Source organism: Pezoporus occidentalis, unplaced genomic scaffold (genome assembly GCF_034315485.1).
Source record: "Pezoporus occidentalis ecotype Australia unplaced genomic scaffold, CSIRO_AGI_Poc_V1 ctg23, whole genome shotgun sequence".
NCBI lineage: Eukaryota > Metazoa > Chordata > Aves > Psittaciformes > Psittacidae > Pezoporus > Pezoporus occidentalis.
The window spans coordinates 5955249-5969899 of record NW_026914180.1 but is presented as its reverse complement, the minus strand read 5'-3'; the positions used below and the strand labels follow the sequence as shown (position 1 = coordinate 5969899).

At 41.0% G+C, this 14651-nt stretch overlaps 1 protein-coding gene across 5 annotated transcripts in view; it reads left to right on the top strand.

Annotated features, from left to right (window-relative positions):
- The window catches only part of PTPRN2 (protein tyrosine phosphatase receptor type N2), a 657474-nt gene extending 643953 nt beyond the window's left edge, over nt 1-13521 (top strand). For all 5 annotated transcript variants that reach the window (XM_062621502.1, XM_062621503.1, XM_062621499.1 and 2 more), the window contains 2 exons: nt 4680-4753; nt 10177-13521. In XM_062621502.1, coding sequence (XP_062477486.1) covers nt 4680-4753; nt 10177-10248 — 146 coding nt within the window. In that variant the 3' untranslated portion in view covers nt 10249-13521. The remainder of the gene's footprint in view (nt 1-4679; nt 4754-10176) is intronic.
- Nucleotides 13522-14651: the final 1130 nt, after the last annotated feature.

The window sequence follows — 14651 nt, the reverse complement described above, 5'->3', positions numbered from 1 at the left end:
AACCACTGCATCAAACTTAACTTGTCTGTGGGATTTCCAGATAAGCAGTGTATAAAATGCTTTAACAGTGTATGGGTATTTTTCAGCCATCTCAGTAAGAGTGTGATTTGACCCTAATATCCTTAGTTGCAATATAGAATTATAGAATAGTTAGAGTTGGAAAGGACCTTAAGATCATCAAGTTCCAACCCCCCTGCCATGGGCAGGGACACCTCACACTAAACCATCTCACCCAAGGCTCTGACCAACCTGGCCTTGAACACCACCAGGGATGGAACATTCACAACCTCCCTGGGCAACCCATTCCAGTGCCTCACCACAGTAACAGGAGAGAATTTCCTTCTTATATCCAATCTAAACTTCCCCTGTTTAAGTTTTAACCTGTTACCCCTTGTCCTATCACTACAGTCCCTAATGAAGAGTCCCTCTCCAGCATCCCTATAGGCCCCCTTCGGATACTGGAAGGCTGCTATGAGGTCTCCACACATCCTTCTCTTCTCCAGGCTGAACAGCCCCAACTTCCTCAGCCTGTCTTCATACGGGAGGTGCTCCAGTCCCCTGATCATCCTTGTGGCCCTCCTCTGGACTTGTTCCAACAGTTCCATGTCCTTTTTATGTTGAGGACACCAGAACTGCACACAATACTCCAGGTGAGGTCTCACAAGAGCAGAGTAGAGGGGCAGGATCACCTCCTTCGACCTGCTGGTCACTCTTCTGATGCAGCCCAGGATACAGTTGGCTTTCTTGAGCTGCAAGTGCACACTGCTGGTTTATGTTCAGTTTCTCATCAAGCAACACCCCCAAGTCCTTCTCCGCAGGGCTGCTCTGAATCTCTTCTCTGCCCAACCTGTAGCTGTGCCTGGGATTGCTCCAACCCAGGTGTAGAACCCTGCACTTGTCATGGTTAAACTTCATGAGGTTGGCATCAGCCCACCTCACAAGCGTGTCAAGGTCCCTCTGGATGGCATTCCTTCCCTCCAGCGTATCAACCGAACCACACAGCTTGGTGTCATCAGCAAAGTTGCTGAGGATACATTCATTACCACTGTGTACGTCACCAATAAAGATGGTCTCATGATTGATCTCAACACCAATCCCTGAGAGTCACCACTTTTTACCAGTGTCCAGTTGGACATTGAGCTGTTGACTACAGCTCTTTGCATGTGGCCATCCAGCCAGTTCTTTATCCACTGAGTGGTTCATCTATCAAGTTTATATCTCTCCAGTTTAGAAACAAGGCTGTCGTGCAGGACAGCGTTGAACACTTTGCACAAGTCCAGGTAGATTACATCAACTGCTTTGCCTCTATCCATCAGTTCTGTAGCCCCATCATAGAAGGCCACCCAATTGGTCAGGCCTTCACCTTGGTGAAGCCGTATTGGCTGTCACCAGCCACCTCATCATTTTTCACGTGCCTTAGCATGATTTCCAGGCTGATTTGCTACATGATCCTGCCAGGCACAGAAGTGAGAGTGACTGGTCTGTAATTCCGCTGGTCATCCATTTTCCCCTTCGGGAAAATGGGGGTTATATTTCCCTTTTTCCAGTTGTCAGGAACTTCACCTGACTGCCATGAATTTTCAAATATGGTGGACGGTGGCTTAGCAACTTCATTTGCCAGCTCCTTCGGGACCCGCGGATGGATTTCATCAGGTCCCATAGACTTGCGCACATTCAGGTTTACTAAGGTGATCTCAGACCTGGTATCCCTCTCCCCTAATGTCATTTACCATATGCTGTGGTTTTTGTTGCCTGAAATGGCACAAAAAACCATAAAGTGTTACTGGGTACTGTAGAATGTTGTGCCGTACTGTTGTACTCGCAGATTAAAGAGAAAGCTTCAGTGCAGGAAAGATGTTTAATTTGTGTCAGATTTCAACAAAAATAATTCAAAAGAGAGCTGAAAACTCACACTGCAGTTAAACACTGAGCTCCTCTCACCTGTGAAGCCAGGTTGGGTTCAGACTTCCCTCTGTGCCTTGAAAATCTCTTGTCTGTCTCTGTCACCAGAGAACTTTCTGCACACTATCACACACATCAGTGGAAGTTAGCTGAATTTAGATAATATAACAGCAATCTAGCATAAGTTTGAGTAGAAAAAAAGTCCTCATAAGCAAATGAGGTTTAAGAGTGGACTAGCAATAAATATTTAAACTCATTTGTTTTAAGCACAATAAGGAAGCAGATGCAGAACATGAAGTGATGGATGCTGAGGAGGAAGAAAGGTTTGTTTATGTAGAGAGAAAACAAGTAATGCTGGCTTTATCCTATGCCACTTATTTCATCCTTTTTCCTGTGAGTTTTTTTGTTCCAAGGTTTTTTTTTATTCCAAAACAGCTGACCATCTTTGCAGCACTGTTTTGTTGATTAGCATCTCTAGGTACTTAGGTAGTTCCCATCACCATAATATCAGGGGTTTTTAGAAATGGAAACAGGGTTAGCAATCCAATCTCTGCATCTGTTCACCTTGCTTCTAACCCTCTAGCCTCTCAATAAGACAGTTATTAGGGCAAAATCATACTTTGCTTTCCTTTTCCTTTTAATTACCTATGGCTGAGGACACATCATAGGTGCTTGTGGGTGATGTGGGCTTATCACAACTCATGGGCTGGGTGACACTAATCAGTAAAAACTGATGTTTAAGGGACTTCTATTGGCAAAAGACTTCAAAACAAGCTTCCCATTAAGCATACTGTGCCACTATGACTATTCTTACATTCCGGTGCAAGCATATGCTTTGGTGTTTTGCTAAATCAGGATTTTGTAATCAGGTGTTATTCATATTATTAGACATGTCATTCTGCTAATGATGATAAAAAGCCAAGCATCAGTTCACAAGTAAATGCCTGCAATTTTCATCACAGAAATGGAGGATTTAACTCTTTCAAAGGTAAGCTCAGAAGCCCACCTAGCCATTAAAGTTATTAGATCTTGTCATGAGTCTTTTCCCTTTTTGTCCTGAGGCTAGAGTATTTTCAACTAAAGAATGTCCCTCACTGGAGCAGGGATGTATGTGTTTGCAGGTGTTGGGAAGTCTATGTGGCACTAAAGCCTGTCAGCTCCACTCAGAGGATCTCCAGGTCCATCCTTGCAGCACGCCTCGGAGGCCAGCTCAGGACTGTGGTCAACCTCATCCATGGATGTTGGTGTCTTAAATTTTTCTCATATCTTAGTGTCTGAAAGAGTGGATTCCTCTTATATTGAACCAGGATGCTACTGGGACATTTTAATTCCTGGTAATCTAATGAGGGCACAAGTAGGCTGTAAAGTGTGCACAGTACTCACACAAGTCTGCTCCCATGGGCATCTGTGGTGGAACAAGAAAATTCCACCTAGTTGCACATGTGAGACTAAACACTGAAATGTGCTACCCTGTTACACCAGTGCTAGGGTTTACAAAGAGTGCATCTTTACTGATGCTTTCCAGGTGAACTGCCACTGCAAAACCTGCAGCAGACTTAAGGTATAATTACCGTCATTGTTATCAGACTTCACAGCATATATGAGCATGTATTGCTTTGCTCCACTGTAAAGACATTGGGGGGGGGGGGTATTTTAAATTAAAACTTTCTGTTTTTTCCAAAGATTATACCTCTAAAATCCTATTTTGAGGATTTGGAGGGGGGTGGTATGGGGAAGTGGGGAAGCAAAAGCCATAGAATGCCCCAACCCATGTCAAAGGTACCTGTCAGATACCTTTTTTGTCACTGTTATATTTACTAAATGAATTCATTCAATTTCTGATACAGCTGAAGAACATACTTACATCAATATGAAGAATGTATTGCAAATCTTTTATTCTTGTAGAGCTGATGTTACTTTTAAGTATCTTCTTGTATCTTTTATCAAAGGAAACCAAATTAAATCATTCACTGTTAGTCACTTTTCTGAATTTTTTAAAAGATTGTGCTGTGTTATAAAGGTGAGTTGGGTAAATGAGGAGGTGCATAATGTTTACATTGACATGAACCTAATTGCAGTTAGATTTAAACCCTTAAATTACAGGAATTGTAGGAAGAGTGGTAAATATTGGGGCCAAGCCTCCAAATCCAGTCCTGAGATCTAAACAAGTACATGCTCTAGATGTGTAAGCTATTGCAGCAGCAATGCTTTAGATGTAACCAGTCACTACACAGCAGTGGTGTTCAGACAGCCACAGTATTACCTAAAGAAAATGCCATAGATTTGCAGGCTGAAGATGATCACGCAGCAAGATGGTCTGGCAGGTCATGAACTAGGAAGTTACAGACAGGTTTTCTGGATCTCAGCTGCAGGTTACAAAAGTTCACCTAAATCTTATTTTAACATCATAAATCTTTGTGTGGTTCAGGCCCTTAATTCAGTGCATACTCTCAGAAGTGACAAAGGGGCACTTGGTGGCATTGCCACAACAGACCCTTTGGTTCTGTAAATTATATTCTGCTTTAGGTACACAGGCATTTTTAAGAATTTGTTTTTCTCTGGCTTTTCGTGAATTAATGTTAATAAAAGCTGCCCCAACCTCTTAGTTTTCTATATGAACACAAGAATTGCAGCTGCCTGCCAAGTCTGCTGAGAGATGGATGTAATAATTTTCAATTGGACTGTTAGCCCAAAGGGAACCCAATAGCAAGAGATTGACAGACGCAGCATGGATTATCTTGCGCTCTGAACTCAGCCCAATTTGTGGTTTGTTGCAGGTGCTAAAGAGATTGATATTGCTGCTACCCTGGAGCACTTGAGGGACCAGAGACCAGGCATGGTCCAGACAAAGGTACTGTCAATAAATCCGCTGGGATTTTAAATACATTAAAGGTCTTTCACAGTAGTTGTTTTCATGACAGAAGAGAGAGGGTATGACCTAATTTAACGCAGGTCGCTTGCTGATTACTCTGTTTGGCTCCCTACCAACCGAGGTTTATTTATGCTGAAGATTTATCTAGGCTACTTTCTTTGGTGTTTACTGCTCTTTCTTGTAGCATCTCCAACATCTATCTTGATTACCATATATGAAGGGCAGTCAAGACAAGCTATAGCCTACTAAAGAAAATGTGCATTTGAAAGAATGTTCTTGCTTTCATCCTGAAATATGGACTATTTTCTTAGAGTATCTGTGCTTAACTGTGCATGTAATATTTTTAGTAAAGCTTCAACTTATTGAAGAGAATGTAACTGCTGCTTTTTTTTTTTTCTGGAGGAAAAAAAATGTTTCAAATTGAAGGAAATACAGTTTTGTATGAAATTGACTCATTTTTAGAATCTTTGTATGGAAGAGCTTATATCATGCCTATAGCCATATCCTTTATGGATGTAGCGTGGTAACTTCATTTGTACCCTTTGGTTAAGTGAACATCTTACTCTATAAATCCTGTCAGTTATAATAGTTTTGACATTTTTCCACAATGTAAAACTTTTAAAGATAGCTGATGGTGTGATTGCAGCCCCTTAAATTAGAAATGAACCTTTCTGTTATTAACAATTTCAGTGATGCGTGGAATGAGCTGTGATTCTATGAATTATATTTTGGGGTATTTGCTGCAAGTTAAGAGCTGCAAATATGACAATCAAGAAACTTGTTCATGTCATTGAGACAAAATAATTTGTATATGACATTGTAAAATATCAGATGAGAGTTACAGCCCCAAACTGAGTAACAAGACAGGCAGCACTCTGCCATGGCCAGGCTGGAACTGATAGGAAAGTCTGCAGCATGTAGGGAATTGAAATTGCTGAGGGACAACGGTGAAATAAATGTATGTTGCAGGAATCATTGGTTCATAACTGTTCTTAAATCCCTGCCTAATCATTTTAGCTTCCCTGTAATATTAGGAAATGTGGTTCTGGAGGACAGTTGACGGGATGTTAATTATTATTTACCAATTAAGTAAGTGCATGAAAAATAAAGATGAGCCAGTCAAAGCTAACTAATCTTTATCTGCAAGTAAGACATAAAATTGCACAAATCTTTCTTCTACTTTGATTAGTCAGGCTGGAAGAAAAATTCAAATAGCACACAGTATCCAATGTCACATATATTTACTATGAGGGATGATGCAAGTCCTAAACTACTGTGTAAATGTATCCAAAATATATAGCTGATCTGTGGAAATATAGAGCTCGAATTTCAGTTTCCTTCTTAAGGCAGAGAAATTACAGCTTGTTGCCTTCAACAAAAGAAAAAACAAAGTTCCATTACCAAAGAATGAGGTACAACTTCTCGTACTTATATCAGAAATAGTTACCGGTGTCCCGTGAAAATTTCACTCAAGATGTGGTTTTGCCCTCCAAACATTTACCTGAAAAAACTCCAGAAAAGAAATGCATCCTGTGTTCTCATCCAGGATGAAAAATTTTCTAAGGATATTGCTTATCTCCCCTCTTGCTCCTTCTTCCATCATTGTCATTTTCTCAAAAACACCCAAATCACTTATTCAAGCTAATGTCTTGCAAATTATAAATATCTGGTTACATGCTAGCAATGCACGATCCCCAGAGAATTTTTCTGATGGATTTAAACAAACCCCTGTGCTTTCCCAGCTGAATACAAATGAGGAATATTAGACTCTTGGAGTAATTTAAAACGATGGATTAAAAGTCAGGTTAGAAATGCCAATTACAGAATATCCCTAGGCAAAATAAACATCAACTTCCTTCACCAATGTTATTGTGTTTCCAGCAGGCAGCGCTCCACATTTTCAATGAGCATGTGAAAGATTTGTTTGCAACATTTTGTCTTCTGGAAGGGATCTTTGATTCAAAAGCACTGTATATAATAAATGGTAATGAAATTATCATAACGGCATTCTGCATCTCTGAGAAGCATAATAGGGGGTTTGTGGATTTGTTATATTTTTTTGCAGGGGAATCATAAAATAGAATTGATATGCCACATGTGAGAGGAAAAAGTAATGAAGGAAGAAGTGTATTCTCTGTGATAGCAAGAATGTATATTTCCTTTTTTTCTCTCTCCTGTATCTTTCCTCTGGCATATCTGTAATATTTAGCTAAGGTTCTTTATTGTGTCATATATGCTATATTTACTCAGCTTGTTTTCTTGGGAATTTTTGTTTGTAGACGTAATGAAACAACCTATTATTTTTTACTAAATACATCCTTGTCATCTCTGCATTATAGGTGATGCCTACAGGCAATGCATATATAGAACTGATGCCACATAATATGCCTGTCTGGCTCTGTTTTCTAGGCAAAGCTAGATGTTAAAATTCATCTCCAGTAAATCTTGTCTATGCAAATAGCATATGTGAATAATAGCACAGCTCTACAAAACATCAAACTGAGCTTCTTTTAAAATTGCTGAAATTAATTTGCTCTCTCTGGTTGCTGCATGAGAAGGTGCAAAAGGTGTGTAAAGGCTTTCCTTTGGAGGCTGGTGATTTACATCAAGGGAAGCTGCACTATCTGTGTGTCACCTGTGCGTATTATGCAAAAGGAAGGAGGGTGAAGAGCTCAGCTGCACCATTCCAGAAAGGCTACACTGTAGTGTTTCACAGTCAGTTTTGAGCTCTGGCTGTAAAGATTATGCTTTAGAAGTTGTTTTGCCTCAGTAATTTAAGGTTAGACCTGATGATAGCTGCTGGTCTCCACTGAACTTGTCTCCAATATCCATGCTGAGCTTTAGAGTTCATGTTGTTCAGTCTGCAGTGCTCATACGGGGCAGACGCTTTTTCTTCAGGCAGTGCAATGATGCCCTCTGCTCACATGAGGTATAACCCTTCTGTGAGGGGTAGAGATACTTGCAGGTCAGATGGTCTCCTGCCTAACAGATCTTCGCAATAAGGTGAACACATCTTGGAACAATGTTAAAGGGCAGATTTGCCCAGTGGATAACCTTATAGTAACATATGTTATTTTCAGCAGTGTGACTAACATTAAAGCACTCCAGTCCCTGATCTTACAAGCTTTTCCTGACCTTAGAATACTCAGATGAAGAGCAGATTAGGTAGCCTCATTACCATGGGCAGCTTCCTTTCTTCCGAACTGACGCCCACATCTTGGAAGAGGCATCTGCACAACTCTGAAACTTGGCTGCATCACCATGTCAACTCCACCACACTCAGATCAGCCTCTTCTGTTCTTGTGCTGCCCATGCTCCAAGGACTGGCAGTGACAAGGACCAGCTGTCCCACTCACATCTGAGCTCCAGCATCCCAGGAGCACCTGCTTTGCCCCCTCCTGGCCAGCACAAGCACAAGCATCTCCCACCCTGCCCAAGCTGCTCCACAGGTCTCCCATCTCGCAGGGCTGCATCAATGGCTCCAACCATGGCCAGTTTTTCCTGACAAAGCTCTTTCTCCCAGCAGCAAGTACTTCTCATGCACCAGCTTAAATTTCCTGAAGCTTTATAAGCTGGTTCAAGCGCCCGGTTTGGTTATGGCGTGGCATGTCCAGATGAATGCCCTCTTTGCCTTTGCTGCCTCCAGCTCCTCTCACATATTCAGCACACTCTGTTAAAATACAACTAATGCTCCTGGGTGGCCACCAGCATTTCCAGTCTTTTCTGTAATTGCAGAGACCTTGGGGAGTGCGGAGAGGCATAGGCAGGCATACACACCATTTTCTGTGCCTAATGAGGACGAGTCCTACTCTTAAGGGTGAATTGATGTCTGATGGAAAACTGTTGGCTGCAGTCCAGCAAATGTACAAGGATGCCACTTTGACAGCACCAAGCAGACAGCAAAATTCTTGAATGTCAATGTCTCTGAGAAATTATTCTGAGCTTTGTTCTTTTTCTGCTCAGGAACTGTGCCCATCATTGCTTCTCTCCACATGGGAGATGACTGCAGTGGGGTAAGAGAAGGCAGAGAAGTCTGGCACTGAATTTTAAGAAATAAAAGTCAGCTGCCTTTCTAAATTAGGAGCTACACATCTGTAGTTTGTTCTTTCATCCTTCCTGCAGATTTCTACAGTACAGTGAAACACTCTGGAAAATGAATGCTATTAGTCCAGTAATTGTCTTTGGGGGCTGCTTGTGTTCTGCAGCCATCCACCACTGTTGTGTATATACCTGCAGCCATCCCACACAGATACCTCCAGCCCCTGGCAGCGCAAACTGAGAGGGCTAGAGGTACCCACCAGACCTCCAGTTTTCTAATTGGAGACCAAATTAATACCCCAGAAGTGATCTCTGGATGCTTTGCAGCGTGCATCTCAGAACTCCATTCTCAAAGTCGGTTCTTCAGCTGCTCTTGACCCTGGCTGGCTTAAACCACTGGATTACTTCTAGAAAATCCAGAAATTTCTCCATAGTCCTTGTCAGGTGTCCCTGATTTGCTTGTATTCTGAGTAAACTGCCCACGTTTCTTCCTTCATCTGAAAAGTTGCAAACACCAAATCATCCTGTCAGATACTTCAGTAAGCTAAATTTGGAAGAAAACTACTTCCATAGAAAATGTATCTTCTGCTAACCTTGAGGAAGTAAAATTCCTTTGTCCTTCTGTAGGACTACACAGTTCAGGAGTGTGTTAGTGTTGCACTTAGAAGAGGTGGCCATTCATGGCTGTGTCCTTCACAGCTCTGCTAACCCAGTGCAGAAGCCTATTAGTAATTTTGGGTTTGTGCTTACAGTAAATTAATAGCAGAGAAAAGCCTTCTCAAGTATTTTTTTTATAGGAGTGGTCTAAACATCCTTAGTTAATTTGTGGGTGCAGAAGAGACATTAAAATGGGAGGCTGAAAAAGAACAGTAACAGGTAAACCGAAAAGCAGATATTGTTCTGTATAATAGATATAAGGTGAGAAGATATTTATTCTAACTGATTTCAACTAGAAACAGTCCTGAGAGAAGCCAAAAGCTCTGCTTTGCAGCATCTCACCTATTTCATATCTCAATTATGGTAACAAGTTTCCATCTCTGTGTCAGAAGGAAATGGCTAGTGATCAACTACTCCCAAGCCCTTCTGACCACGCAGTTGCAATACATTATTGTGTCCCAATAGCTGTTTCTGTTACCAACATTTTTCTCTGTTAAAATGACTCCAGCTTCAAGATGCTGTCAAACATGTTATATGGCATAAATAATCCCAGAACATTTTGTTCCTTTCCAGTGCAGTGTACAGTTCATCCTGCATATTCATATTTTTAACAATGTGTTGAGGATGCTCAGCTGCAGAATGGTGCGCCAGGCTTTTGGAAAGTGTTTTGCTTTATTATTCAAAGTATACATTTGTTCTCTCTGCAGGAGCAGTTTGAATTTGCTTTGACAGCGGTTGCAGAGGAAGTGAATGCAATACTCAAGGCACTTCCCCAGTGAGCAGCTCAGTCTCACGAAGGTTCCCGCAGGATCTGTCCCTCATTTTCTTCATCCTCAGTCCCTGTGAATGTTCTTGGAAACCGTGACCCGAGCTTAACTGTGTATCTTCTGTTGTAACCACATAGTGATAGGGTTCTTACAAACTCCTTTAGCTGGTAAAAGTTCAACAGTTAAAATGTGTATTCTGGTTTTGGGGGTTTTAAACAAATTTTTAAAAGTACACTGAAGCCTCGGATTAAGTGACAGAACAATCCATCTGATTTCTTTCATATCCTCAAAGCCCTCAATGTCACACTTTGAAAGCACACATTCATGTTCTTAATGGCAAATATACAGTATTGTGGGTAATTAGTGCAGTCAATATAGTCTCAAAAAACAGTGTTCTATTTTGTAACTTCTCAAAGGCTGAATAAGAGGAGGGAGGGGAGCCTGAAGAGAGTCATGGTTGTTCCTCTACAATGCCAAGCTAGAGCATGAAACAGTGCTGAGGGTGTGAATAAACAGAGGTCCAGGCTCTGGCAAAGAGAGCTTGCACCTTCTCATGGTGCGTTTTGGCAAGCAGATGTTTCTTAACTGTTGTTTACTTTTCAGCTTTGTGCCATGAATGGAAGAAAATCTGAACTGTAAGTAAATAGGTTGCACAGTTGTTGCAACTGTGGAGAGCAAGTTGGTCACCCTAATGGCAAACCAGGTAATAATGAGCACAACTCTAGCTGTGTACCTACCACTGGCAGCACAGAAAAAGAGAGTGTAGACTCACCTCAGGTGATGGGAAAAGGCCCTGTCAGCAGTCAGGTAAATGTCTGGAGCTGCTAAGAAAATAGATGGTTGATTTTATGGGATTACTAAGGAAGAAAATGGGTCTCCTCTTTATATTTTTGCATATTCCTCTGTAAAACTGTGCTGTGCCATCCTTTTTAGCCAGGAAAATATATTTGTCTAAAACCCTGGCTGAAGGAGAAATCTCCAATCTGTGTTTTATGATTCTCATTGAGTTTGTCTGATCCAGACATTCATTGCACCTTTCTGCAGAGGCCCTGCTCACCCCTTGTTCTCAATTATACCTATTTTAATTAACCATTAAGGGATAAAGAAGCACACAGATTGAATTTCAGACATTCTTGTGTTCTCAAAATCCTAATGCCTACTGTTGCAGAGTAATGCTAAAATATGCCTGTAAATGGTTTGGTTATGCAATCTTGCTTATGTGAATTCACAGATTTAGTTTTGGTACTCTTCTGAAGGAATTTACATTATTGATAGAAAGTACTCTGATAAGTTTAAGCAAAGAGCCTGAGAGTAAAATTATCAAAGGTACTTAAGCGATTTAGGCTCTTAATTTCATTTTGAAAAGTGAATACTTGGATGCTTTTTCATATGTTATCCTATATCTCTGTGATTTAAGAATCTAGGGTGGTTTTTCTCCAAAATCTTAAGAGTGTTGTGTGCTTGAAACCGTATTAGGCTAATCGTTTGACTTTAGCACTGAAAATGTATCATGGAATTTGATTTGGGAAGGGGGAGCTTTTATAAACTTCTGATAAGTGAAATGTTACAGATAACAATATCACAGAGTTTTGCTGGCACGATGTAACAGGCATCTATTGAAACCAAGCATTTTGTGTTGTAGGTGTGGATATTGGTGATTTTTTTCTTTCTAGCAATTAAAGAGTTATTAAAAAAAATAAAAAAAAACAAAGCAGGAGGCTTGTTACTTTTTGCCATGCATTTTTTTATGCCTTACTTGGGATGTGCTGTTGCTTAATTTGTGCATTCCATTACAATAACAGTACAGAGCAGTTACTGCAGATGCCATCATCCTCTTAAGTACACATACTGTACATTAAGCCACATGTTTATTTTATGGCCTAAGCATTTTAGAGCTTTCCTAGCAATAACTAAAAAAACTAATGGAGTATAAATGAGAAAATTGCCTTTTTCATTTGATAATTTAGGTTTAACAGGATTCTTTTATTACTTTAGCTAACACAAAATTGCAGATCAGGGCAGATGAGATCAGTCTGAGCAGTATCAGCAAGTGTTTGAAGTAGATTTACTATGAGCCACATACTGCAGCTTTCTCACAATACAGGTTGTTATATCCAAACAAACTGTCCAAAAAATCAAAATTAGGGCATCCTAAGCCAAGCTCTCCGATTATGGGGTAAAATTATTTCCCAGTGCAAGGTGCCATGCCATTACCTACTGCCAATGGGCTAATGGGTTTTTAGCACAGATTTCTGCCCTGGGATTCATTAGCGTTTGCCTTCTGACTGTCCCTGCACATACCACAAGCATGGCTGACGAGCCTTTTGTTTGCACTTCAGGAATATTTTTTAATTGTTCTTTTGCAAATATTTGCATTTTGTAATAGCAATTTCAGGGTGATCCCTATTAATTCGCAAGCAGCTGTGTGTAAGACTTGAATATTGCTCTTCATGCTTCGGAGTTTATTTAGCATAGATTAGAGGGCATTAATCTCCCCCAAGGCTAATGGGGCAGGGATCTATTGTTTTATTCATATTTGTAGACCAGTTTACACAACAGAAAGATGCAGTCTTACTCAGAGGGTTAGAGTATCTCCCACTGAATGTCATTGACAATCCTTCTATTTCAGCCATGTTTTGTACAGTTCTTCCACAAAGAGGTGCCAGGCTTATTCTGTTAACCGTAAACTATCACACAGAGTATTTCCTCTGTGCATAGCATATTGTTCACACCTCTTGATAAATGCTCTGCTTCTGGGGGTGATAATCTGCTGCAGGGTCTGTTATTGAAATGCAGGTTTCAGTTGCACTGGGATGATCTGGTTGGGGGGTTGACAGTCCATTTCCCAGGAAGATGCCAAAGCCATGGATGAAGCCACAGAGGTGGATTTCTCATGCAGGGCAGATATTTCTGTACCCTTTTCACTGCAGTTAACTTAATCCTTGTGATTTGGTGAAGGATGTTGTTCAGGCCACCCCTAGCCACTTGAACTGGACGTGGGACCTGCCCTGAGTCCACCAGCAGGTTGTGTTGAGCTCCTTCCTGGAAGCCAGGATCACCTGAGAGCCCAGGGACAAATGAGACCCACCGTCCTCTGTTCAATATTCTGCTTGATCTTTAGTAAACTAATTGTGATTGAAGCTTGGGCTGGTGCTTGACATATAGCCATAAGCAGTAATTGTTTAATATTGACCATCCTCGTGTTCTTGATAAAGACAAATTGAATCTACAGGTGCTGTTTGTGTGGCTAAATCTTTAAATGCCATTTGGGGGGGGGGGGGGGGGGGGGGGGGAGCTGCAGAAGGGCGATTTGACTCCAGTGCTCAGTTTTCTTCCTCACTGGTCAAAGCCTCCCAGCAGAGGGAGAAAACCCTGTTTTCCCCACAGGCATGGCAGTGAGCACGGCTGCTAGCCCTGAGCAAGGCCATGACCTGAACAGACTCCACATTTACATAGTCACAGTGCGTGCATATATGGGGGATAGAGAAGTCGTTGTCTTCAGCATTGACAGTTCATAGAGCATGTTTGCTCTCTCCAGCCTTCACCCTTCCCATGACAAGGACCGGAATTTAGAGGGATGGAGGGGCAAGACAACACTGTTATGTAAAGCCCAGATCCTTCAGGTTCAGCCTTAGCCACAGGGAAAATAGTGTGGGGTTTGCTGTTGGCTTCATGTGTTTCAGGTGCAGGCTCTAACCACTGCTCTTGACCACCATCTGTGGGACCCAGTGCAGCCCAGGTAACATCCAGTGGAAGTCCTTGGCAATCGCGAGGGCTAACAATGAATTTCAGCAGAAAATCCCAGGTCCAAATGTCAGTCTAGTAGCAAAGCAGGCAAGATTATTTTTATAGATGCCACTAAACATTTAAAACACTTTAAAATATTTTTAAAATCTACACCAATGTCTAAACCTTGTTCCTGTCTCTAGCATGCATGCAGAACCAATCTCCATCCATCCCCAGGGGAATGACAGCTATAGTACCTGTAAGGAGTTCATGCTTTATTAGTCAAGTGGAACATTAATAAAACCCAGCCCACTTCATAATTTCCAGAATAGTTATTAATTAAAAAAACTGTTTATTGGAATGGAAAACAAGTATTTGATTAGCTTTGTTACAGAACAATAGCTCTCCTAATTTTTATTCTGCATATTTTATTCTTTCTTTAGAAAATTCTCTTAAGAAGCAGTTGAGATAATTTGCTTTTGAAAACTGTACAGTTTCTATGGTTTTGCCTTTTAAATGAGAGTACACTTTGTATATTTGATTATTATATTTTTCTGTTAAGATTACATTGGGCATTACAAAAGCATTCGCCACCACAGTGAAAAGAAAGCTATCCTGTCGGTTTGTTGCAAAAGAAAAAATAATTAAAACAAAATTGCAGAGCTGTGGCATACTCAATCCAATTAGAG